Source organism: Pseudochaenichthys georgianus, chromosome 15, assembly GCF_902827115.2.
Source record: "Pseudochaenichthys georgianus chromosome 15, fPseGeo1.2, whole genome shotgun sequence".
NCBI lineage: Eukaryota > Metazoa > Chordata > Actinopteri > Perciformes > Channichthyidae > Pseudochaenichthys > Pseudochaenichthys georgianus.
The window spans coordinates 36,655,708-36,679,889 of NC_047517.1; the positions used below are offsets into that span (position 1 = coordinate 36,655,708).

Below are 24,182 nucleotides of genomic sequence, written 5' to 3' on the forward strand. Positions count from 1 at the left end.
TTCACACACCACATTTTTCGCGGCACACATACTTACAGCCAATCAGCTCTGAATTATGTGAGATGACGTATGGTGGGGATCGCAGCACTTTGCCCCTATGGTCATTATTTTTTGCCACATACATTAAATAGGAAAATACTCTGAGCATGCGCAGTGTAGTTTTTGCAGTCACCGTTCACTTAGACAGTCAGAGGGAGGGGCAGGATCAGGTTTTGTCCCACATGGCTCTAAACAGCTCAATAGGCACACACTGTAGACACTAATTAGAAGAACACATACTAAAACAGCAATGTACAGACGAATCAGATGATTAAACATGATCTTAAAATATATTTTATATATTTTTTGCATTTTGTTGTAATCATTATTTTTAATACGTTCTGCTGACACTAGGTGGGGCTGTGCCCCACCTGCCCCTAATGACCAGTCGCCACTGACTATTACTATTATTATTATTACTATTAAACTATTATCTCTTCGATTTACACACGGCATCTATTGCACGTCTGTCCGTCCTGGGAGAGGGATCCCTCCTCTGCTGCTCTCCCTGAGGTTTCTCCCATGTTCCCTTTAAACTGTGGGTTTTCTCTGGAAGTGTTTCCTTGTACGATGTGAGGGTCTAAGGACAGAGGGTGTCGTATTATCATTCTGATATTCTGTACAAACTGTAAAGACCACTGAGACAAATGTAACATTTGTGATATTGGGCTGCTATATAAATAAACATTGATTGATGTTTAATGTTAGTCAAAACAATATATAATTTTGCTCAAAAGCCCAAACAAGCTTGGGTTTGATACCTTTAAAAAATATATATATATATTGAGTCCATACTGTGAATGGAAATATTGAACTTATTTACACTTAATATATCATTTTGATCCCTCACCTCTTAAAGTTAAGAGTTAGGCTATGTGTGCACTGACGACAAACATTGAACCAAATAGTCTTAAACATAAAAAAAACAGATTTGTTTTTAGGTGAATTGTATGATAAAGAATTCAGAAGACAATTAAGCTCCTATTTGTTCCATTTACTATATTTCGCATCTCTTGGGTGGTGCCGAGTTAAACTCTTGCTCTGCAGGTTTATCTCCACTCATTGAACGCACCATAGCGCTCCCTGCTGGACAGCCGCTGAAACTGCATCTCACAAACGAGGTGGGACATTAACTTTTAACCCTTTCATGTATGAATTATGAAAGCCTCAGTCAGGATTTTTTTTACCAAGTGTTATTTATTATTGCTCTTGGGACATGAAAAACAAGATTTGAACTTTTTTTTTTTTTAATCTAGTTTTTTCAAATAGATTTGTATATGTCCACTCAGGTGGACAGTATGCGTTCAGGGTTTGAACTGAAGAGATGTACATTTTGAAAAAATTATAAATAAAGATTTGAAAACTTAAAATTATATTATAATAACATAAGTATATTGATTTACGGCCCAAAAAGATATTGCAGATGAAGTATTTTTAAGAATAACTAGGGCCAGGGGCCAATTTGAGGCCCCACGCAGTTATTTGATGAGTGCTAGTGGAGCCTCGCAGCGGCGAAACTGCCGCGCCACCCTAATTGCGCCACAGATGAGGCCCCCCTCCGGAAGGTGTGGCCCCCTCCACAAGGTGAGGCCCCACACAGTCTGCATGATCTGCCTGTAGGGAGGGCCCTGGGAACAACAGCAGCAGTACCAGTATGAATTATAGTTGAAATATAGCCAGTGATGTATGACGTCCACTGTAGTGGACAGGTAGTTAATCATAATTTCCTGCAAACAAAATCAATACTTTGATCATTTATGAATTATATGATTCCTTAGTTGTTACTTGATGTCAAAGTTGTTAAACCTGCAGGGGACGCTTTCCATAAAAGGATTGGCAAGATATAGGTGGGTGACTTGGTCCATGTGGCTTTTTGTCGTCCATCTTGGTTTAGAGACATGTATCATGCACTGACTTGGCACTGAGTAGCAGTGTATGGGATGATGCAATAGGGTCCTATGTAGTGGCTGATGGTGCAACTATGCAAAAAAAAAAATGCATATACAAGAAAACACCTTTAGAATAGCTGTCCACTGTAGTGACCTCGATGCATGAAAGGGTTAAACATGGAACATATAATAAAGTAACCCGATTTCTTTAATTCCCTTAATGTAATGTTTAAAATAACTAATGCAATTATTGAACTGAATATTTTTTATTACCCATTTAAAAGTACACAACATATAAACCATACTTTTAATGGTACATTGTCCTGGTTTCCAGCACAAAAAATACAAATGGCAGGTAATCATTAACCCATGAAATACCCATAAAACTAATCCTGGAGGCACCTCAAACCGAGAACACTCCCCCCCATGAAAGACAGTGGCATCCTTTTTGACCATTACATTGTCATAATAAACACCTATGATCAAATGGTGAGAAAAAAAGTTATGTCAGAGCCAGTAGGAAATTATTAGGTACTATTTTATATGACTACCAATAAACGAAGTGTTAAATAATGACTGACAGTTATAAATGTAACAAAATCACAATGGCTCAATAGATCCTACATATTAAAGATGGCAGCATGTTTAAAATGTTGAAAGTAATACAAAAAGTAAAGCCATTTAAAGAACAGCATTGTAAGGTTTCAGATTTTCAAAGTGTTTAAGGACCCAAAGCAACACTGAACAATCTGTTTTCTATTTGTATTCCTTTTTATGTTTGATTTTTGATATACTTTATTAATCCCCGTGGGGAAATTTTTTCTCTGCATTTGACCCATCCTAGTGTTAGGAGCAGTGTGCTGCCATTTTGAACGGCGCCCGGGGAGCAGTGTGGGGAACGGTGCCTTGCTCAGGGACACCTCGGTAGCACTTGGTCTTGCCGGGACTTGAACTGGTGACCTTCCAGTTGCCAAGTCCCTATGGACTTCGCCACCACCGCCATGTAAATACTGTTTTCTAGTTCTTTGTGTTGTACTTTTTATGTATGCACCATGACGTCAACCTACCTGGTAATAAACCTGTTTCTGATTTTAAGAAATCACCACAGAGAGACTTGGAGTTTTGTCAAAACAATTCTGTCTTTATTTTGTTAATCTACTTGTCCTCGGGCTTGTTGAAGCAGTAGGTCAGGCAGCACTTTCCGCAGTAGTGGCGGTCGAAGTGGCTGGCCATGAAGACGCCGGCACCGCACTCGTCTGCGGGACACTCGCGCCTCAGACGGTGGATCTTACCGTTCTCGTCCACCTGGAAGAAGAGAGAGGAAGAGGATTTAAAACATCAGTATTTTATCACTGCTTCTTCACTACAAAATGTAACAATTCCTCTTTGAGAAATAAATCAACATTTGCTTTTTGACATATCTATAAATCTTGTTGAAGCTAATTCTTGTCAAATTGTGGAAGTTTGCATACAACTAGGATAACAGCGTGAGCGTTGAAATGTTACTATCACAGGGTTTCCGCAGTAACTTGAAGTGCTTATTTGTCAGTAATTTAAGCTAAGAGGATTTAAAATCTTAGCTACTGCTTCACTGGATCAAATCAAATGTCCTCTTGTGGGGAAGAAAAACCTTTTGTTTCCATTCAACTCTTAAAATCTTGTTGAAGTAGATTTATTTTGTGCCGAAATGGTTTGCTCAAACATTTTATTATAACCAGGTTGTCTGCAGTAAACATTTTTGAAATGTCGGTAATATAACCGTAACATGTATGCCTTGATGTTTAATTGTAAATAATCAGAAAGGCCGTCTGAAATTATTTTTCAGCTCTGCTGAAGAACATGCGTCACAATAAAGGTCCTCCTAATAGTATCTTAAAGAAATAAAAAATATCCCCAGCTGCGTTCGACACAGAACTGAGGCACCTTGTCGAATAAAAACCACAAAAGTTCAGTACCTAGAACTTTAAATTTGCCTTCATGTAACCCACATGTGTCAAACTCAAGGCCCGGGGGCCAAATCAGGCCCTTGGTGGATTTAATTTCAGCCCGCAGGATAATTTCTAATTCCTATTAGATCTGGCCCGCCGGTATATTGCACGCACACCTTCCCTCCATCCTGAGGGTCTCCTCCGCTCAGAGCCTGAGCCCAAACATTGATGAACCTGCACCCGAGATGAGACGCCAAGTATCTGAGCTAGCGTCACAGAGCAGCAACCTGAGTTTCAAAGGATGCTTCCTTCTGCACTTTCTCTCACGACAACAGGGCATGTTTGCTTTGTTCTTTGAGGGAAATAGTTTTTTTGAAGCGGTTGTTGGCCTGTGGGAAAATGTAATCATAAGAAATGACTCAGCTGCAGATAGAGCCATAAGAAATGAATGCAACTGATTATTTAATGTTTAATGTTGTCGTTATAGGCAATAATTTAAGCTTTGTTAGTTCCAGGTTTAATATTTGCAATAAGTTTTTCAATAAACATTGAACCAGTCCGGCCCTCCACTAGTACCCATTTTATTTTATTTTGGCCCACTGTGTATTTGAGTTTGACTCCCCTGCTTTAACTGTCCTTTAGAAAAGCGTTCAAAGTGACCACCTATTGTACGGTGAGCAGACGAGGCTGCTGGATGTTAGAGTTTTTACCTTGTAGTACTTGAGCACAGCGAGCTTGACCTTCTTCCTCTTGTGCCTGTTCTTCTTGGGGGTGGTGTAAGACTTCTTCTTCCTTTTCTTAGCACCTCCACGCAGCCTCAGCACCAAGTGAAGGGTGGACTCCTGAAGACAAGGAACAAAATCAGATGTTGGTCCTCATCTTGGTAACATAACAATCTATGATTAAGAACATTCAAACTGTATTCATGTTAGTGTATAAAAGAGACTGGAAATCAGACTTTCTGAGTTAAAAATGTATCAATGAAACAGATGTTGGGTCCATGTGAGCATCATCTTAACCCCACTTGACTGATCTTGTATTTATGTACCGATCACGTCTTTCCTCTCCATTTTGTTAAAGTAGGTCTTCTTCAATTACAGATTCAGTTAATAGTGACTTTTTACGCGTATCCCCTCCTGACCGTGTGAGTGTGTTAAAGCTGTGTTTTGAGGTGTTTATTGTAATAAAAAAAATAAATACAAAAAGTAGAAGGATTTTTCTTCCTCAGCTCACCTTCTGGATGTTGTAATCCGACAAGGTACGTCCATCCTCCAGCTGCTTACCGGCGAAGATCAATCTCTGCTGGTCTGGGGGGATCCCTGAAGAATAAAAGGAGACGGTATCAACACCAACACTGGGGCGTTATACATTACATGTTAGTCGCTTTTATCCAAAGCGACTAACATACTCAGTACTGTGGGCGATCCCCACAGGAGCAATTTGAGGTGAAGTGTCTCAGGGACACAACAACATGCCGACTGCGGTGGGGTTTGAACCTGCACTAACCCACGGCGCCACACGTCTCCTTATAATAACTTTACAAACACTAAAGCTACAGGATAATCGGGTAATACACATATTGGTTTTTTAGAGTCGAGCTGATCTTCAACATTGTATTACATGTTCCCGTTAGCCTCAACCATCTTAGGGTTTTACAATTCCACTTGTAAAATATAGATAGGTGAGGCTTTACGATATCTAACTAAGATATTCTCATTTGTTCAAATGTCAAGTCAAGTTTACTTTGATATTACCAATGCAGAGATAGTGAGGAAATATGACATTGAAGCAGGGAAAACTGCATGTTTGAGATATAAAACATTCAAAATCATGACATTTGAGAACATGTCACTATGCTCATGATTGTGCATTGCACTTTTGCTAGTTCCTGCATAACACTTTACCATATTTAATGTGCATTGAACTTAAGCTAGTTCCTGGATAAAAACCCTTATATATTAACCTCCTACTGTGTATTGTTAAGCAACAAAATACATTCCTTCTATGCGCAAACGTTATGAGACTATTAAACCTGAACTATATACAACAAACCAGTCTACAGCTACTCACCCTCTTTGTCTTGGATTTTGGCCTTGACATTTTCGATAGTATCTGAAGGTTCAACCTGTGAAAAAGTACAGAGAACACCGGTCAGCCATGATGACACCTTCTTCCGGTCAACGAGACCATCACATATTGGGTTAAAACACTCTAAATGTATCAGTAGGCATTAATAATGTCGTTTATTTTGAAAGAAATGTCACACTTTATTTTGAAAGGGCAGTTCCAGTCTGCTTCACTCACACGTGTTTACGGTGTAACCGTTAGCTTAGCCACTTAGCTTCAATTGTGAGCTACGACAGTATCGACTGTTATTGAGTTTAAAAACACACCCGATTAACTTAGTAGCCAACCGGAGTACTTAAAGGTTCAATTAAATGTTGAATTATCCGCCTAATTTGACTTAAACATGGTAAAACTTGGAGACAGAAAACGCCGCATTTTCTCCGTGCACTCACCTCGAGGGTTATGGTCTTACCCGTGAGGGTTTTGACGAAAATCTGCATCCTGGCGTTATACCCAGCTGTACGGGAAAACACACAAGACTTTAAATATTTCGTAGGATCTGAAATGTGCTTCTTAAAAGTGTTATTTTGTGATAATAATTAGGTTTTTACTGAGAGCTGATCTTACCAGAGGCTCACTCCTAATGGCGGATCATGAGAAGAGGTCTTCCAGAGCAGGCGACGGGGTTTTCAGCCCGCATTTCCACGGGTTGGGAACACCCGTTGACAGTGCCTGATCAAAAATATCGTTACGTGTTCAAATGTGTTCGTATTTTTAGTCAGATTAATCAGTGATAACATTGAAATAATTGCTTTATCACAACGCGTATGTATCTGTATTCATAAGTAAAAAGGAATACAATCTGAAAGCAAAAATTGAAATAAAAATAATAAAACTTCATTTCCCAGGTGACCTTTCGCGATAACCATGGCAACGTGGTCGAAAAGTAAGATGGCAGACAGAAAGTTAGCCACCACATTCTTGCCTACAAATATCGAACATTATTAGATATAACATATAAGATTCGTCCGTTTAACAATTTACTATCGCAAAAGAGTCTTTTTTATTTTGTTGTGATTCGTTTATTGTCCCTTTTATATCTATTTCGCCATATATTTAAATAATAAAACGACTAAATATAAAATGTTTCACATAAACACGGTATCCATCCATAGCAATGCCTCAAAGCAGCAAGGTGGAATTTGGAGATGGGAAGTTAGCGAAAGCAAATATACATTAAAACGTGTAATTGTTAAGGTCGTTTAACGTGTTATTTCCGTCACACTTCATCCTCCATATTAAATAGTTATTCGTCTTGAAAGAGAGCGATGAAATCTCTCTGAAAACACACTTTCCCAGGTACACTTTCGCGGTAACCATAGCTACAAAGGGAGTTGTAAACAGAAAGTTAACTAACAATGTCTGAGACTCAAAGTTACAGCAGGTCTTCTTCAAGAACAGACGAACGAAGTTCAACTCCGGACATATTGATTTCTGAGAGTGATGAACGTTTTTTTAGGTCTCTGGAGGAGTTTATAGAGCGGGAGAAACTGTATCTACAGTGCCAACAACAGGGACCTGATGAACTGCGGTACATCGTCTACCGCCATGTGTTTAATAAGGTAATGGCAGAGAGAAGTACTCAGATCTTGTACTTGGGTAAAACTACCAGAGTGTACTGTGTTACAAGTATAAATCCTGCATTCAAAAGGTTACTCAAGTAAAAGTACATAAGTATTAGCAGCACAATACTTAAAATAGTCAAAGTAAAAGTAGTCATTGTGCAGATTGGTCCATTTCAGAATAATATATGATGTGTTTTATTATTATTGATCATTCAAGTGTTATCAAAGCTGGTAAAGGTGCAGCTAGTTGTAATGACTTTGTATACTGCAGGGCAGCTTCTGAATTTACTCCAGGTGGAACTAAAGTCTGATTTAAGTGTTAATCATTTACCAGCTGCAACATTGGAGTATTGCACACATCAACATTTATAATACAATAATATAAATTATTCTGCATAGTCTGTAGATTTACTTTTGGTGCTTTAAGTATATTTAGATGCTGAATGTTTTCTACAATCTAAGTATTTTCTACACTGTAGTATTGCCACTTGCTGAGATGACTGTGATGTCCTCTTGTTTCTGACAGGTGATTGGACGAGCGACGACTTATAAGAAGCTCCTGCTGACCATAAAGTCGGAGTATGACAATATGGTCCGGGCTCTGCAGAAAAGGGAGGATGAGTTCAGGGCGGCGAAACAGAGGATGGCGGCCTCAATGTCAGATCCAATATCACTGATGACATGCCAGAGACGAGCCGCCCACCTGAGGGAGAGGTGGGTGCTGCGTTTGGTCCACTTATTACCAGTGAGGGTTCAATCTTTAGATAACAGCCCTGAAAAGTTTCTAACTACAAGTGATGATAAATTGTTTTAGTTATTTGAACTGAGTGGTTTCCAACAGTGGATGATCAACTTGAGAAACACCTTAAATGAAGCAAATATCATGCTTAAAGGTGGGGTAGGTAATTCACTTCTGAAATACTTTTTGTCATATTCCATGGAATGCTCTTAACATCCCAATAGCATTTGACAATAAGTACGATACAACAATGTAATCTGTGGAAGCCGTGGCGCTGTAAAAAGCACGACCAATCATCTGAGCTGGCCTGGGTCAGATGACTGGATGGCCTACCTGCCTGTCAGCCTTCCATCTGTGCAGAAACTTATCTCGTGCCCTCATTGGTCATGTGCGGGTTCGTGTGTGTTGGAGGAGGGGCTCTGTGAGGAAGTCTGAAGGAAGGGGCAGATTTTTTTCGGCTGCGTACTTTCAAATTCTAGCGCACTCGAGCTGGTTTCTCCATTTGTACCTACCCTATCTTTAACTATTTAAAACAATCCCTGATATAATGGCAATGTTTGACAATTAAATGTGCATGAAGGATTGTCATGTACCTACTCGCTGAATGCTTTTGGCTCTTTCCAGAATCTATGTCATTCAGAGGGAAACAGCAGAACTTCAAGATGAGATGGAGAGACACAAATCCTCTGAAGAGCAGAGCACATGGATACCTGGTACTACTGAAACTGATGATTGCAGTTGAAAATCAAGACTGCTAAATGTACACGTAGTCTCAGTCTGCAGGAGATGTTGTAGGCCCACTAGCGTGAGTTGTTACAATAAACCCATGTCTCATGTCCCAGGTTTGACGTTAGCTGACTCCGAGGATCCTGAGGCTCTGGATGGACACCTGGAGCATCTGGAAGCCCAGAGAGCTTCTCTCCTGGAGAGGAAGCGTGACGGTGTCTCTCTGGAGGTCAAAGCCCGGCTGGACGCTGAGCTGCAGGCTGCAGAGCTCCACAGAGACCAGCTGAGCAGCAAAAACGACCGACTGAAGACCAGGTAAAGAACTGTCAACGGGTCCGTATGGATCTTCTTAAGATTACATTTGCCACATTTACTGTAACACATTCATTTTGTGTGTGTTTGTGTCACTTTGTGTCTCTCTGTACTTATTTGTCTCTTTGTAGCTGTTCTGTCTTTCTTTGTGTTCATGTTTTGTCTGTTTTTAGTCATTTTGTGTCTGTCCGTAGTTATTTTGCAGCATGGACTTAAAGCATGAGAATACATCATTTTGCTTAATATAAATCAACATACACAGCCGTCACACAATCACTCACCAACCGAGGCTTGTGTCATTGATTTTCTCCAAATGAGTGACCATGTTTCTGTATCTTCTGTCTGTGTGCAGGTACAAGAGTCTGAGGTTAGTTTCCGACCGTCTGTCCAGCTGGGAGTTTGAGAAGCAGCCGGTTTCTCTGGAGGAACTTCTGGATTCCACTCTGGAAGATGCCAGACAGACCAGCGGTGAGACACTTGTTTAGAGGATTTTAAAACCATTAGCATCTCATATTTTATCTCAATATTGTCTCTTTGCTTCTTCAGGCAACAACTCATAATGTTTCAGTGTTATGTTATGACTTCTTAAATCACATTTCCGTCTGTTTTTACTGCTCCAAAAAGGTATTTCTGCAACAATTAACCTTGTTTCTCAAACCCTGCATTGATATTTCAGAATGCTATAATCTTGTGTCCCTTCTTGGCCATCACTCAAAATAAAAATGTCTCACATTATTTATAATATATTAACACTTTAAACCTGCAGTGACGGACGATGACGACTGCAGCATGAACGCTGAACTGTTTGAGCACGAGGAGCCGACCGGTGTTGACGAGTCCCTTCTCCTGGCAGATCGCCTGGACAGGTGCTGCCTTCACAGACCAATCCTGACCAGTTTATCTGAACTCCTCAGACTCTCTCTCTGAATCACCTTTCTCTCTCCGACAGGTTTCTTGAGCTCTTTGATACGGCTCGGTATGAGGAAGCGGCTCTCCTTGCTGCCAGATCTCCCCGAGGAGTCCTGAGGAACCTGGACACCATGGAGATGTTTAAAGGTGGGAACCACACACATGTACAGTAAGAGATAAGGTGCATATCTGCAGATTTCTATTGCAGGGGTCCTCCCCAATAGAGAGGCGAAGTCCCTCCCTTTCCGGGGAGCTCCATGGGACCGTATTATTGAAGTCAATGGGGAGAGAAAGATTATCTTTCGATCCCGTTTGAATTGTGTCACGAATTACACAGATGATGTTTGTCAATTGAAAATATAATTTTGCAAGTCAAAATAAAAATGTGTCGTAAAATTGTGAAGTAACACTTTTTGTGTGAAACTCTCAATGAACTACATCTCCCGTCTCGCACCACACACCAAGACGGCCGTCACGTTGAAACATTTCACTTCTTTCTTTCAGAACGAGGAGGAAAGTATTAAAAGAGGTGAAAATCACTGCAAGTCTGGGCATGTTGAGAGCTGTACATACACACAAGGAGAGTTAGTCGGTTCCATGCAGGACCGGGATTCTGGGATTTGTAGTCTTTCTAGTTGCGTATTTTTCATAGTCTTATATTTCAACAGTTTTACGACAAACTGTGACTTTTTTGACGTGGAAATAATTTTTTAAGATTGACAAACATCATATGTGTAATTCGTGGCACAATTCAAACGGGATCGAAAGATAACTTTTCTCTCCCCATTAACTTCAATACATAATTTTTACGAAATAAGGTCCCATGGACCGGAAGTAGATGGGCGGGACTTCGCCTCTCCCGGGGCCCTCCCCAATAAAACGTGTGTGTTGCAGAGGACTTTTATTGTGAAGGTCCACTGCAACAAGACTTGCATGCAAAGTAAAGTAAGTGGCAGAAGTAAACTCAAAATCAAGGATTACATTCTGCCATAAATTGGATAGAAGAATAGACGTGTTAGACGTTGGAGAAAGATCACGGCGCACTGAGTGTCAGTTTCCTGTCAACCTTCAAATTATAATGAATTTATTCTCAGCTAGTCAGAAAACACAAACATGTGGGACATATTTGTATATATATATTATTGTCCTTCTAAGCTTTATTATTCTGACTTTTTGATCGACTACGGTACTCTCAGAGCCACTCCTGCATTTCAAAAAAGTTTCTTCTGAATACGACCTATGTTACTTGGCGTATAATCTGTTCCCTTTCAAATAAAACCTACCAGTAAAGTTCCACCCCTGATATTACATAATCTTGAGAGGAAGCAGGAAACTAGTTTGTTCCTGTTTAACTCTCAGTTTTAAGCTTTAAAATACTTTTACTGCTGAAAAAAACTAAAAGTGAAAGTAACTGCAGCAGGGAGGGAAGCACAGGCGAGTCCTGTTTAATTGTTCAGCTTCACTCTGAGAGAATGGCTTCAAGGTCAGAGGAGGATCTCTGCTGTTCGGTGTGTCAGGACATCTTTAGAGACCCTGTTCTCCTGTCATGCAGCCACAGCTTCTGTAGAGGCTGCCTGACAGACTGGTGGAGAGAGAAAACAACACGTGAGTGCCCACTATGCAAGAGAAGGTCATCGAGGGGAACACCTCCCTGTAACCTGGTGTTAAAGAACCTCTGTGAGGCCTTTCAAAGGGAGAGAGATGAGAACGCTTCAGAGGCTCTCTGCAATCTGCACTCTGAGAAACTCAAGCTCTTCTGTCTGACCATAGGCAGCCGGTGTGTGTCGTCTGCAGAGATTCAGAAAAACACATTAACCACAGCTTCAGAGCCATCGATGAAGCTGCGCGACAACACAGGATGGAACTTCAGAACACTCTGAAACCCTTTAGGAAGAAGTTAGATGCTTTTGAAAAGGCTAAAGAGGAGTTTGATGGAACAGCAGAACACCTGAAGGTCCAGGCCAGACGCACAGAGACGCAGATTAAGGAGCAATTTCAGAAGCTTCACCAGTTTCTAGAAGAGGAAGAGGGGGCCAGGATGGCTGCACTGAGGGAGGAAGAGGAGCAGAAGAGTCGGGTGATAGAGGGGAAGATGGAGGCTGTGAGCAGAGAGATGGCAGCTCTTTCACACACACTCAGGGCCACAGAGGAAGAGATGAAAGCTGACCACGCCTCCTTCCTGAACAACTACCAGGCTGCAGTGGAGAGGCTGCAGCGCCCCCTGCTGGAGGATCCACAGCTGCCCCCCAGGAGCTCTGATAGAGGAGGCCAAACACCTGGGCAACCTCACCTTTAACATCTGGAACAAGATGAGCTACATGGTCTCCTATTTCCCTCTTGTTCTGGACCCAAACAGAAACAGGGAGACAGAAACGTCCTGATAATCCAGAGAGGTTAGATTCTTTCTGCGGTGTCCTGGTCTCGGAGGGCTTTAACTCAGACTCTCACAGCTGGGATGTTGAGGTTGGAGACAGCAGAGAGTGGATTCTGTTTCCGTACATTTGCACTGTGGATAAACACCTCCTGAATATTTTACCACTGAAGGTCGGTGTGACACAACAGAAGGTCTGAGTCTTCAGCTTGAAGGTGGTGTTTGTATTCCACTTCCTACAGTGAAATAGAAATACACTGAGTGGACATACTCTCATCGAATGTTGCAATCAAAATCACGCTTAAGTAAAATTACATTTAAAAAATATATATGTAAAGTACCAAAAGTAAAAGTATTCATTGCAGAATGTTATAATGTTAATCCATTGAATGTACAGCTGGTAAAATTCATTTTAAATGATGCCATATTAGGACCATTGTAGGTAAACATGAAATAAACTATGGATTGGGGAAGAGAAGATTTTCCGAGATTAAAGTAATAATAAAACTGCGAGAAAAAACTCAGAGGATTAATATTTTTATTTCCGTGAAAAATTGTCAAGAAAATTGTCAAGAAAATATATTGTTAGAGAGAGAAACAACATTTTATCGACAATGAATCATTTATATTTATTAAAAACAAGATCATTTGACTAGGAAAATACTTTATAAACTTTGGATTTATAAATTAGGATAAAAATGCTCTCAGAAATAATTTTTTCTTTTATTAATACCAAATCGCTTCACTTTGCAATGTTAGATCTCCGTACCAAAGAATACTCAAAAATGTTTCTCTTAAAGGGGACCTATCATGCAAAATGCACTTTTTGATGTCTTTTATACATAAATATGTGTCCCCGGTGTGTCGGGAAAATAAAACCCTCTCTCTTTTCCTCCGTACCCAAATCTCTAAAAACGGGGAACAACGGAGCTGATCCAGATTTGCGTCCGATATGACGTAATATCTGAAATGTGGACCCACGGCCCAATCAGAAACGTTGCTATCAGAAACGATGCCCGACTGTTTTGGACGTAATATGGTCGGTGTTTACATTAGCATCGCTAACACTCAGAGCTAACCTGTACTGGAGAGCATGTGTGTGAAGAAGCAGGAAGTAGAAAGGAACTCACCTTGTGGTGTAACCGGCAAGAGAGAAAGCCTTTGAGCTCCAGACTGTTTCAGAGAGAATCCTTGATAATCCATGATATGGCGTTTCATTTAGTTTAGTTTAGACAGTAGCTGCCGGGTCCCGCATGAGCTCAGACCCCTCCTTCTTTATTTTTTTAAAGCTTTATACCCAAATCAGCACTTTAGAAACAGGAAGTGAAACAGGGGGATATGAGGCATGGCTAGAATGGGTGATCTGTTTGGTATTTTGAGCAAAACACTTCATAGACATGTTTTTTATATATTTGTATATATCTGAGACCTGTGCTATTGCCTAAAAATAGCATGATAGGTGACCTTTAAAGTTTTGGCAATATGTATGATTACATTAACTTTTTAATTATGTCTGATGTTTATTGATATGTGTGCTATTAGTTGTTTTCATGTTGGATCCCATGTTAATGGTTTAATGTATTGATTACTGTATGAAGTGTGTGTGCAACCTTTATTGATATGTATTTCATTGGAATATGAATGGAATATGAATGAAAGTCAACAACATGACATTGTATTTCTGTTGTAACGTATCACTGTTGATCTCTTTGAAGGATGCAAGTATAAACAAAGCTCCTAATAAAATAAATGATTTAATGTAAAAAGATTTGTGTAAAAACGGTGGTGAATACAAACTTGATATAATAATACAAATGTTCTTCGTTATTTGAATGGCTTCCTGATTTCCATTTCTTCTTTTACACACACTTTAAGGTTTGAGTGCAGCTTTAAATATGACGTTTAAAAATAAAGTGTTTTAAAATGCTTGTTAACAGTTTTTTAGCATAATGGTCCCTTTAAAATCCGGTTATTAAAGCATGCAACAAGTGCTGATGTAATGGTTATACAGATTTGAAATGGTGTCCTCAAACTAGTGGCGGTGCTAATTAATGGACAAGTACTGTAAGTCAAACCAAGACATCTTTCATTAGATCAAACCAGATGATAATATCTGCTGGCCAAGTCAGACAGCCCTTTCTGACGGAGAACTAAAGCTGCTACTTTTCTCTCTTTAAAGCAGGGGTGTCAAACTCAAATACACAGTGTGCCAAAATAAACAAATGGGTACTAGTGGAGGGCCGGACTGGTTCAATGTTTATTGCAGAACTTATTGAAATTAACTTATGGCACATATTAAACCTGGAACTAACAAAGCTTAAATTATTGCCTATAAAAACAACATTAAATAATCAGCTGCATTCATTTCTTATGGCTCTATCTGCAGCTTTTCTGAGTCATTTCTTAGGATTACATTTTCAACAGCTTCAAAAAAACTATTTCACTCAAAGAACAAAACAAACCTGCCCTGTTGTCGTGAGAGAAAGTGCAGAAGGAAGCATCCATTGAACTCAGGTTGCTGCTCTGTGATGCTAGTTCAAGCAGATACTTGGCATCTCATCTCAGGTGCAGGTTCATCAATGTTTGGGCTCAGGCTCTGAGCGGAGGAGACCCTCAGGATGGAGTGAAGGTGCAATATATCGACGGGCCAGATCTAATAGGAATTAGAAATTATCCTGCGGGCCGAAATTAAATCCACCAAGGGCCTGATTTGGCCCCCGGGCCTTGAGTTTGACACATGTGCTCTAAAGCCACTAGACCTGTTTTTCTCTTACTCACTGCCAATTAACTACATTCTCTCCATCTTAATGCTCATATTCCCTTCACGTTTGTCCATGTTTAAAACCCCCGTCTGTCTCCCAGGTGTGAAGGGGCCCCCGGGGTCCCCCCCCCCTCTCCTCCTCTTCCTCCAGGCCCTCCTGATGACGACCCCGCCCCGGCCAATGGCTGCCGGCTGCTCTCTCCCTGCAGCTCGTCCTCTGCGCCCTGCAGCACGGCAACACGCAGCTCGTCACCCACAGCATCAACAACAACAGGTACAATACAGTTTTATTTATAAAGCACTTTAAAACCTCCAGACCAAAGTGCTGTACAGTCAAGTAAACAAACACACCATACAAAAAACCACACAGCACACACACACACACACACACACACACACACACACACACACACACACACACACACACACACACACACACACACACACACACACACACCACACACACACACACACACACCATAAAACAAGTACAAGTAAAAAACTGTAAACAATTTGAATGCAATGTAAGATGTCAATACGCTAAGCAGAAGAGGTGGGTTTTAAGAAGCGATTTAAAAGCAGGCAGTGTGGAGGCCGGCCTGATGTGCAGGGGCAGATCCTTCCACAGAGCCGCTACAGAGAAGCAACGGCCCCCTCTGAGCTTAGACCTGGTTCTGGGCACATTCAGGAGCAGTTGATCCACTGACCTGAGAGGGCGGTTGGGCGTGTAGGGGTGTAGCAGCTCAGAAAGATATGGTGGGGTCATGCCATTTAGGGATTTAAAAGCAAATACAAGGATTTAAAAATGAATCCTAAAATGTATTGGCAGCCAATGGAGCGAAGCCAAAATGGTAAACACAAATAATAAAATGTTTCCATGATCCCTGCTGCTGCTCGGCTCGTCACGCTCCTCATCATCGCAGACTGACTGTCTCTGAGCATCTGGGCGACGTCCTGACTGAGCACGCTAAGACGAACCCGGGCGTGGCCAATGTGTGTCTGGCGTTGGCGACTGATGTCTACACCGCCTGCAGACTGCACAGGAAGACCGCACTGAGCATGTGCAGCAGAGGCCTGGATCCACAGCGCCGCAGACTTCATGAACCACTGCGAGGACCTCACAGGCAGGTCGGTGTGAAAGGTGTGGTGGGGAAGCAGCATTGGATCCTGGGAGATGTAGTCTTCAGCTTTCTCCTGGTTTGGATTACTTTCAGTGTTCAGGAGGTTTTACATTTGACTTAAACAGTGAATAACGTGGTATTATGTTAAAAGTCAGTGTATTTCCTGCGTGCTGTTCGGATTCTGATGACGTTTGCCCAACTTGTTTCTCTAATAACTTAATATCCAGATGTCAAATGTTTACGGTAAAAATGTGGCTTAAAACAATATAAAAATTCAATTTATGATATCTTCTGACAATGCTGACAAATGCACAAAGTTCATCTCTGTTATTGAATCTGAATCTCTCCCTCTCTTTCTCAGAGGACTGTTTGTGGGTTCTGAATCTCTCGCCCGGCCTCGTCCTCCTCCAGCTGTTAACGGCGCCTCAGCAGGGTCGGGCGGCCATCTTGTCGCTGGGTGTGTCCTGTTCCTCTCTGCTGGACGACCCTCAGCGGCAGCAGCTCGCTCTGCAGCTCCTGGACAGCTGTGTCAGCAGAGGAGAAGGTGAACTAACACCACTCTGACTGCAGGTTCACTCTGAAAGCTGCTTCTGTTCTGTTCCATGTCAGCTACGTGATGCCACTGGGCCCAAACAGTTCTTATCTTTCTTTCTTACAGTGCAGACGCTTTTCTGCTTACCCTTGCCTCTGCTTACTTTTTATGCTGATTTTCCTATTCTTATTCTCTGAAAACTTCGAGCAGCGGCTCCTGGACATTAACTTATCACTGGGACAGTTCATCTTCGTAAATAGACGGAGGATCTCAGCCATATTTCAACATTTTTACGACGACCTCAGTCTTACAGTAGCGTGGCCTAGCAACAGCTAAAGCCTGGCAGGCTACTGCATGCTATTTAGCTTAAGCTAGTTGGTAGCAAAATGCCTGACAGATGACAGATGACTTCCACAAACTTCTACAGAAGATGGATGTGTTGGAAATGAAAATGCAACGGTTGGAAGTTAACGTGGAAGTGAATGGACTATGTCGTGGGAATGACACCACTTTACCAGTGTTGCAAAATAATGAAAAAGGGTATGCTAACTCACAGCTAGTTAGCAGCTACAAGGATTCCAAGGAACAGGAGGGCTGTGTACCGGGTAATAAATCTACAAGTGGTAGTCCTCCCTGGAACTCTCTGGGAGCAAGGCCTAAGAGTAAATCATTTCCATGGGATTTACGAGGACGGATAACAGGCAGAGCTCAGTGCTCAGAAATCTGTGATGCGACCGGCTGGCCTGCATTGTTATCACCCAGGAAGAGCGCCTCTTCAACCCCTAAACAGCAGTGGACAGCTGCTAAAGGGAGAATTACAAAAAATCCTCCTAAACCACCAAGTGTGCCAATCCAGAACAGATACGCTCCGCTGACCGAGAGCCGGAGATCTCTTTCTGATGACCTGGATAACCCGTCCTCTTCACACAGCAGGGTAAGGACCAATAGCTACTCCAAAAGTAAAAGGCTAGAGGGAAACTAACGACTGGGCCTGAAACTCTGATTGTGGGTGACTCTGCTGTAAGAGATGTAAAAGGTCTGTGTAATAAGAACAACACCAAAGTACTCTGTTTTCCCAAGGATGTGGTCTCTGACTTGGCTGAGAAGATCCTGCATATTGGGGCTGAACATCCGACTGTGAAGAATGTGGTTCTGCACATTGGAACAAATGATGTTGTGAAACAAGAGTCAGAAGTGCTGAAAGAAGACTTTAAATGTCTGTTGGAAACTGCCAGCTCTCTAAATGCAGATGTGTTCATCAGTGGCCCTCTACCGCCAGTCAGAAGAGGAGTGGAGAGATTCAGCAGATTGTTTGCACTGAACACCTGGCTTTCAACTGCCTGTACTGACCATTCTGTGCATTTTATTGACAATTTTAACTTTTTCTGGGACCGCAGACATCTTTTCAAGGCAAATGGAGTTTGCCTGAACAAGTCAGGAGTGAAATTGTTTATCTCTAACATATTCAACTGCCTGCGTCATCAATCTGTTCCCTCTGCCAAGGACAAGCAACAAGAGGAATCAAAACAGGAGAAAGACACAACACATCGCGCAGAAAACCCTGAAGAAGTATCACTGCACCCGCCTGAGGAATGTTCTGATTATGGGAGACCTATGAGACACACGGAGGAGTCTCCACCGCCCGTCACCCCCCCCCCTATCAACGCCTTTGAGGATACTCCGTTCCTGGAGTTCAAATACCAAACTAAGGCGATACGCAGGGCTGGCACCATGTCCTTTACCCCCGCTCCTCAACGACGCCCACCAAAATCACCGCGGAGACGCGCACCATCTCCTCCGTCTTCATCTCCGTGCCTACGTCAACCACCTCCCCTCCCTTCAAGAAAGCATCTGCAGTCTCCGAAGCCTGATAAGGATGTGTGTGTACAAAACACAACAAACTCTCACTGATATGTGTGGGGTCCAGGCTCAAGGGCGTATGGCACTCTCAACTCTTTCCAGGACATGCCGGGGCCCTGCCTGCCAGTAGCTTTGTCGATATCTGTGTTGATAGGTAATAGATTAAGAGCGGTGAATCATCTTAGAAACAGGAAGCGCCCAAACGTTTGTGTGAGTTTATCTAATTTAGCAGTGATTCCATGTCAGCCACAGCTTGTTACAAAAAACCTGACTGATAGTGTGTTTAACGAACTTAAACTAGCTTTATTAAATGTCAGGTCTTTGGCAGGAAAAACATTTTTAATCAATGATTTTATCACTGAGCACAATCTTGATTTTATGTTTTCAACAGAAACTTGGATTGAACAAAATAACAGTGCAGCTGTTCTTATCGAATCAACCCCTCCCAACTTTAGTTTTATGAGTCAGGAAAGAATGCATAAGAGAGGGGGTGGAGTTGCTATTCTGTTCAATGATTCCCTTCAATGCAGGAAGACATCGTATGGGAACTTTGATTCTTTTGAATAAGTGGCCCTTCGGCTGAAATGCTCCTCTCGAGCTCTGTTCCTAAATATCTATAGACCACCCAAATACTGTGCAAGCTTTTTTGATGATTTTACTGAACTGCTGTCTATAGTGTGTATTGACTTTGACCGTCTAGTCATTGTTGGTGATTTTAACATCCATGTTGACAACCCCCAGGACAGAGGGGCTAAAGAACTGTGTTGTGTTCTTGATAGCTATGGACTGACTCAGCATGTGACGGAGCCCACGCACAATAAGGGGCACACTCTGGACTTAATTATCTCAAAGGGTCTGAATATCTCTAAGGTTGTGGTGACTGATGTTGCACTGTCTGACCATTCCTGTGTTTTCTTTGAGAGCTCTATTTCTGTTCACACAAGTGTTCAAAAAGAGGTAACCACAAAGCGATATTTAACTGAAAATACTAGGGAAATGTTTACTCAGAATGTTTCTTCCACACTTGCCCCTGCTAACACCTCAGTAAATGAGCTAGTAGATCATTTTAATTCAACAATTAAAAATGTTATAGATGCCATTTCTCCAATTAAGGTAAAGGAAGTGACTGGGAAGAAAATATCTCCATGGAGAAAGGCCATGACCGTGAGAGCAGAAAAAAGAGAGTGTCGAAAAGCTGAACGCAGGTGGCGAAAAACAAATCTCCAGGTTCACTTTGACATTTATAAAGAGAGACTTGGCCTTTATAATTTGGAATTGAAAAACGCACGACAATCGTTCTTCTCTGACATCATTACCAAAAACAAAAACAACGCACGTGCCTTGTTTGCTACCGTCGACAGACTAACTAACCCCCCAGTGTCAGTAGCCTCTGAATTTCTATCCACCAGGGTGTGCAATGATTTTGCCTTTTTCACTGACGACTTTCAGAAAATCAGACAAGCAGTCAGTGCCTCTGCATCAGGTACAGCAAATGTGTTGTCTCTGTGTCCACTTAACATCAATTCAGACATCATGACACAATTCCATCAGATTAATGATAAAAACCTGGAGGACATTATACAACTTCTGAAGTCCTCCTCCTGCTGCCTTGATATTATTCCAACAGGATTTTTCAAAGATGTTTTGCCTTGCATGGCCTCAGAACTACTTCATATAGTAAACAAATCTCTTCACTCAGGTATTTTTCCACAGGCCCTGAAAACTGCAGTCATTAAACCGCTCTTAAAAAAGAATAATCTAGATGCTTCAGTAATGAACAATTACAGGCCCATATCAAACCTGCCATTTCTAGGTAAAATCATTGAAAAAGTTGTTTTTCAACAGTTGAGTAATTTCTTGCATTTAAATAGTTGTTTCGATGTGTTCCAGGCTTTCGTCCAAACCACAGCACTGAGACTGCTCTTGTAAAGGTCTTTAATGACATCCACTTAAACACAGACAGTGGCAGAACTTCAGTGTTAGTATTATTAGATCTCAGTGCTGCGTTTGACACTGTTGACCACAGAATATTACTAGACCGACTGGAAAACTGGGTGGGACTTTCGGAAACAGTTCTAAATTGGTTTGAATCCTACTTAAAGGATAGAAACAACTTTGTTTCTATAGGTACATACACATCTGAGTTGACAACTATGACATGTGGGGTTCCTCAAGGCTCCATCTTGGGGCCTCTTCTCTTTAACATCTACATGCTACCACTGGCTCAGATAATGAAGAACAACTAAATAAGTTACCATAGCTATGCAGATGACACACAAATGTACGTAACAATTTCACCAGGAGACTATGCTCCAATTCAAACACTGAGTAAGTGCATTGGACAAATCAATGACTGCATGTGTCAGAACTTTCTCCAATTAAACAAAGATAAAACTGAGGTAATGGTTTTTGGAGCCAAGGCAGAACGTATAAAAGTTAGCACTGAGCTTCAGTCTGCAATGTTCAGAACAACAGATAAAGCCAGAAATCTAGGTGTAGTCATGGACTCTGACCTGAGTTTCAACAGTCACATTAAAACAGTTACTAAATCAGCCTACTCTCACCTAAAGAACATATCTAGGATTAAAAGACTAATGTCACAGCAGGATCTGGAGACACTTGTCCATGCCTTTATCTTCAGTAGACTTGACTACTGCAATGGTGTCTTCACAGGTCTCACTAAAACATCTATTAGGAAGCTGCAGCTGATTCAGAACGCCGCTGCTCGAGTCCTCACTGACACTAAGAAAGTGGATCACATCACTCCTGTTCTGAAGTCTTTACACTGGCTTCCTGTGTGTCAAAGAATAGCTTTCTAAATACTGCTGCTGGTTTATAAAGCTTTGAATGGTTTAGGCCCAAAATACATGTCTGACCTCCTGCTAAATTATGAACCATCCAGATCTCTCAGGTCTTCAGGGACTGGTCAGCTTTCTGTCCCCAGAGTCAGAACTAAACATGGAGAAGCAGCGTTCAGTTATTATGCTCCAAATATCTGAAACAAACTCCCAGAAACCTGCAGGTCCGCTGCAACTCTGACTACTTTTAAATCCAGGCTGAAGACTTTTCTTTTTGTCGCTGCTTTTAATTGAACTATTCACATCTTAAACTGCACGGTAACTTTTATCCATGTATTTTTCCTTTTAATGTTTATTTTATTAACTTTTCTTTTTTAATGCTTAATGTCTTTCATTTTTTGTAAAGCACTTTGAATTGCCTTGCGTTGAAAAGTGCTATATAAATAAACTTGCCTTGCCTTGCCTTGCCTATATTTTTCTGTCTCTCACCTGTCTGTCTCTCACCTGTCCGTCTCTCACCTGTCCGTCTCTCACCTGTCCGTCTCTCACCTGTCTGTCTCTCACCTGTCCGTCTCTCACCTGTCCGTCTCTCACCTGTCCGTCTCTCACCTGTCTGTCTCTCACCTGTCTGTCTGTCTGTCTGTCTGTCACCTGTCCGTCTCTCTACCTGTCTGTCTCTCACCTGTCTGTCTCTCACCCGTCTCCCTCTCACCTGTCTCCCTGTCTCTGTCTGTCACCTGTCTGTCTCTCACCTGTCTGTCTCTCACCTGTCTGTCTCTCTACCTGTCTGTCTCTCAGGACTAGTGGCGTGTCCTCCTGGTTGTTGTCTCTCACCTGTCTGTCTCTCACCTTGCCTTGCCTTTTGGATCCACTTTATAAAGAAAACCTCTCCTTGTGATATTTCCTCTGAACACATCAACCTCTCTGTGTCTCCGTGCTCTCAGGAGCTCTGGAGGAGGCGATGCTGCAGGACGGCGGCTCTTCGATGGACGTCTGGGAAGATGTGGCGTCTCGGTGCTCCGAGCTGAACCGGGCCGACCTGAGCCGGGCCGTGCTGTCCGTCCTGCTGGAGCAGAGCGGGACCAGAGTCCTGTCCCCGGACCTGGAGGGGGGCCGGCTCATGGAGCATGTCTTTCTGTGATAGGTAGAACAATCACAGCTGAAGAGTGAAGGAAGCAATAAACACCAGCTGGTAACAACCTGGGTCTCCTCTTCTGTCTGTCGCAGTGTGACGGCTCAATTTCATTCAATATTATGGGCATGAAAGTATCAGGATAACGGCAAACCATCAAGTAACAATGACTGATACAAAAAACATCAACAATATCATAACATCTGTGTGTTTAACACCTCTAATCCACGGAGATATCAACAGTGTGTGTGTGTGTGTGTGTGTGTGTGTGTGTGTGTGTGTGTGTGTGTGTGTGTGTGTGTGTGTGTGTGTGTGTGTGTGTGTGTGTGTGTGTGTGTGTGTGTGTGTGTGTGTGTGTGTGTGTGGACTAGCATTACTATACTTGTGGGGACCTACATCTGTTTACATAGTCACATGTGGGGACTCGCCTCCCTTATGGGGACAAATTGGAGGTCCCCATAAGGGGGATCATTAATTTTAGGGTGAAGACTTGGTTAGGGTTAAGGTTAGGATAAGTCTCCAGGAAATGCATGTAAGTCAATGTAATGTCCCCTGAAGTGATGTATACATGGTATGTGTGTGTGTGTGTGTGGTGTGTGTGTGTGTGTGTGTGTGTGTGTGTGTGTGTGTGTGTGTGTGTGTGTGTGTGTGTGTGTGTGTGTGTGTGTGTGTGTGTGTGTGTGTGTGTGTGTGTGTGTGTGTGTGTGTGTGTGTGTGTGTGTGTGTGTGTGTGTGTGTGTGTCGTACTCTGAGTATCAGTAGTTCTAAGAGAAAGGAATTATTGAAAACCATTGTTACCATCGTTAGAATTTTTTTTTAGATACTATTATTGTCTTTATAATAAAAATACTAAGACAAAATACTACTTGCCATTATACGAGCTGAAGCCGCTCAGGAATCCAACTAATAAACACACACACGCACGCACACACACTCAGCAGGTCAAACAGAGGACCCTTTGTGTCCGTTGTGAATGGAGCTCCACGATGAACAAACATCTCCCACTGGGCTGTAAACAAATCTCCCCTCTGTCCGTCTCCTCGTCTCTGCTCTCTGTTCACTTCAGCAAATGATTCTTTCATTCAGCTGTAAACTCACAGGAGCTCACAACACATAAAAGTGCCACTGTTGACCCCAGAGGAGTGTGTTGAAATGACATGAATCAAGTGTGTGTCTGAGCATGGAAACACGCATGTCCCATTGATCAAACACACATATTTGAGGTGGAATCCTGAACAGGTGCCGTTTTCCAGCAATGGTGAGTATTTCAAAGTAAAAGCAAATTCCATCTGGTCAGTGCTAACTGCTTTTAACTAACCAGCCCCATGTAACCAAGCAATATTCATTTTGTTAAATAAATGCTCTTCTTTCTA

The 24,182-nt window shown here is 42.0% G+C and overlaps 2 protein-coding genes across 2 annotated transcripts; one reads left to right on the forward strand and one right to left on the reverse strand.

Annotated features, from left to right (window-relative positions):
• Nucleotides 1-3,048: 3,048 nt before the first annotated feature.
• rps27a (ribosomal protein S27a) lies at nt 3,049-6,594 on the reverse strand. Its single transcript, XM_034100954.2, has 6 exons — nt 6,551-6,594; nt 6,376-6,440; nt 5,927-5,981; nt 5,090-5,175; nt 4,567-4,698; nt 3,049-3,233 (listed from the first exon to the last, which is right to left on the reverse strand). Exons 2-6 carry the CDS (start codon nt 6,421-6,423, stop codon nt 3,084-3,086), a joined length of 471 nt encoding a protein of 156 aa, XP_033956845.1. The 5' UTR covers nt 6,424-6,440; nt 6,551-6,594; the 3' UTR covers nt 3,049-3,083.
• A 736-nt stretch (nt 6,595-7,330) lies between these two features.
• Nucleotides 7,331-23,098, forward strand: LOC117459818 (clathrin heavy chain linker domain-containing protein 1-like). Its single transcript, XM_034100953.2, is given in 13 exon segments — nt 7,331-7,545; nt 8,075-8,262; nt 8,912-9,000; nt 9,130-9,328; nt 9,678-9,793; nt 10,092-10,191; nt 10,275-10,381; nt 15,468-15,535; nt 15,537-15,640; nt 16,290-16,443; nt 16,445-16,490; nt 16,846-17,031; nt 22,622-23,098. Coding segments are annotated over 13 exon segments (1,758 nt in total). The 5' UTR covers nt 7,331-7,341; the 3' UTR covers nt 22,819-23,098.
• Nucleotides 23,099-24,182: the final 1,084 nt, after the last annotated feature.

Bases quoted from the DNA above. Each gene is read 5' to 3' on its own strand.
- rps27a (XM_034100954.2), bottom strand. From the start codon at position 6,423: ATGCAGATTTTCGTCAAAACCCTCACGGGTAAGACCATAACCCTCGAG. The intron at 5,982-6,375 runs GTGAGTGCACGG...ACTTTTTCACAG, and splicing joins GTAAGACCATAACCCTCGAG to GTTGAACCTTCAGATACTAT. The intron at 3,234-4,566 runs GTAAAAACTCTA...CTCTTCTTCCAG, and splicing joins CTGTGCTCAAGTACTACAAG to GTGGACGAGAACGGTAAGAT.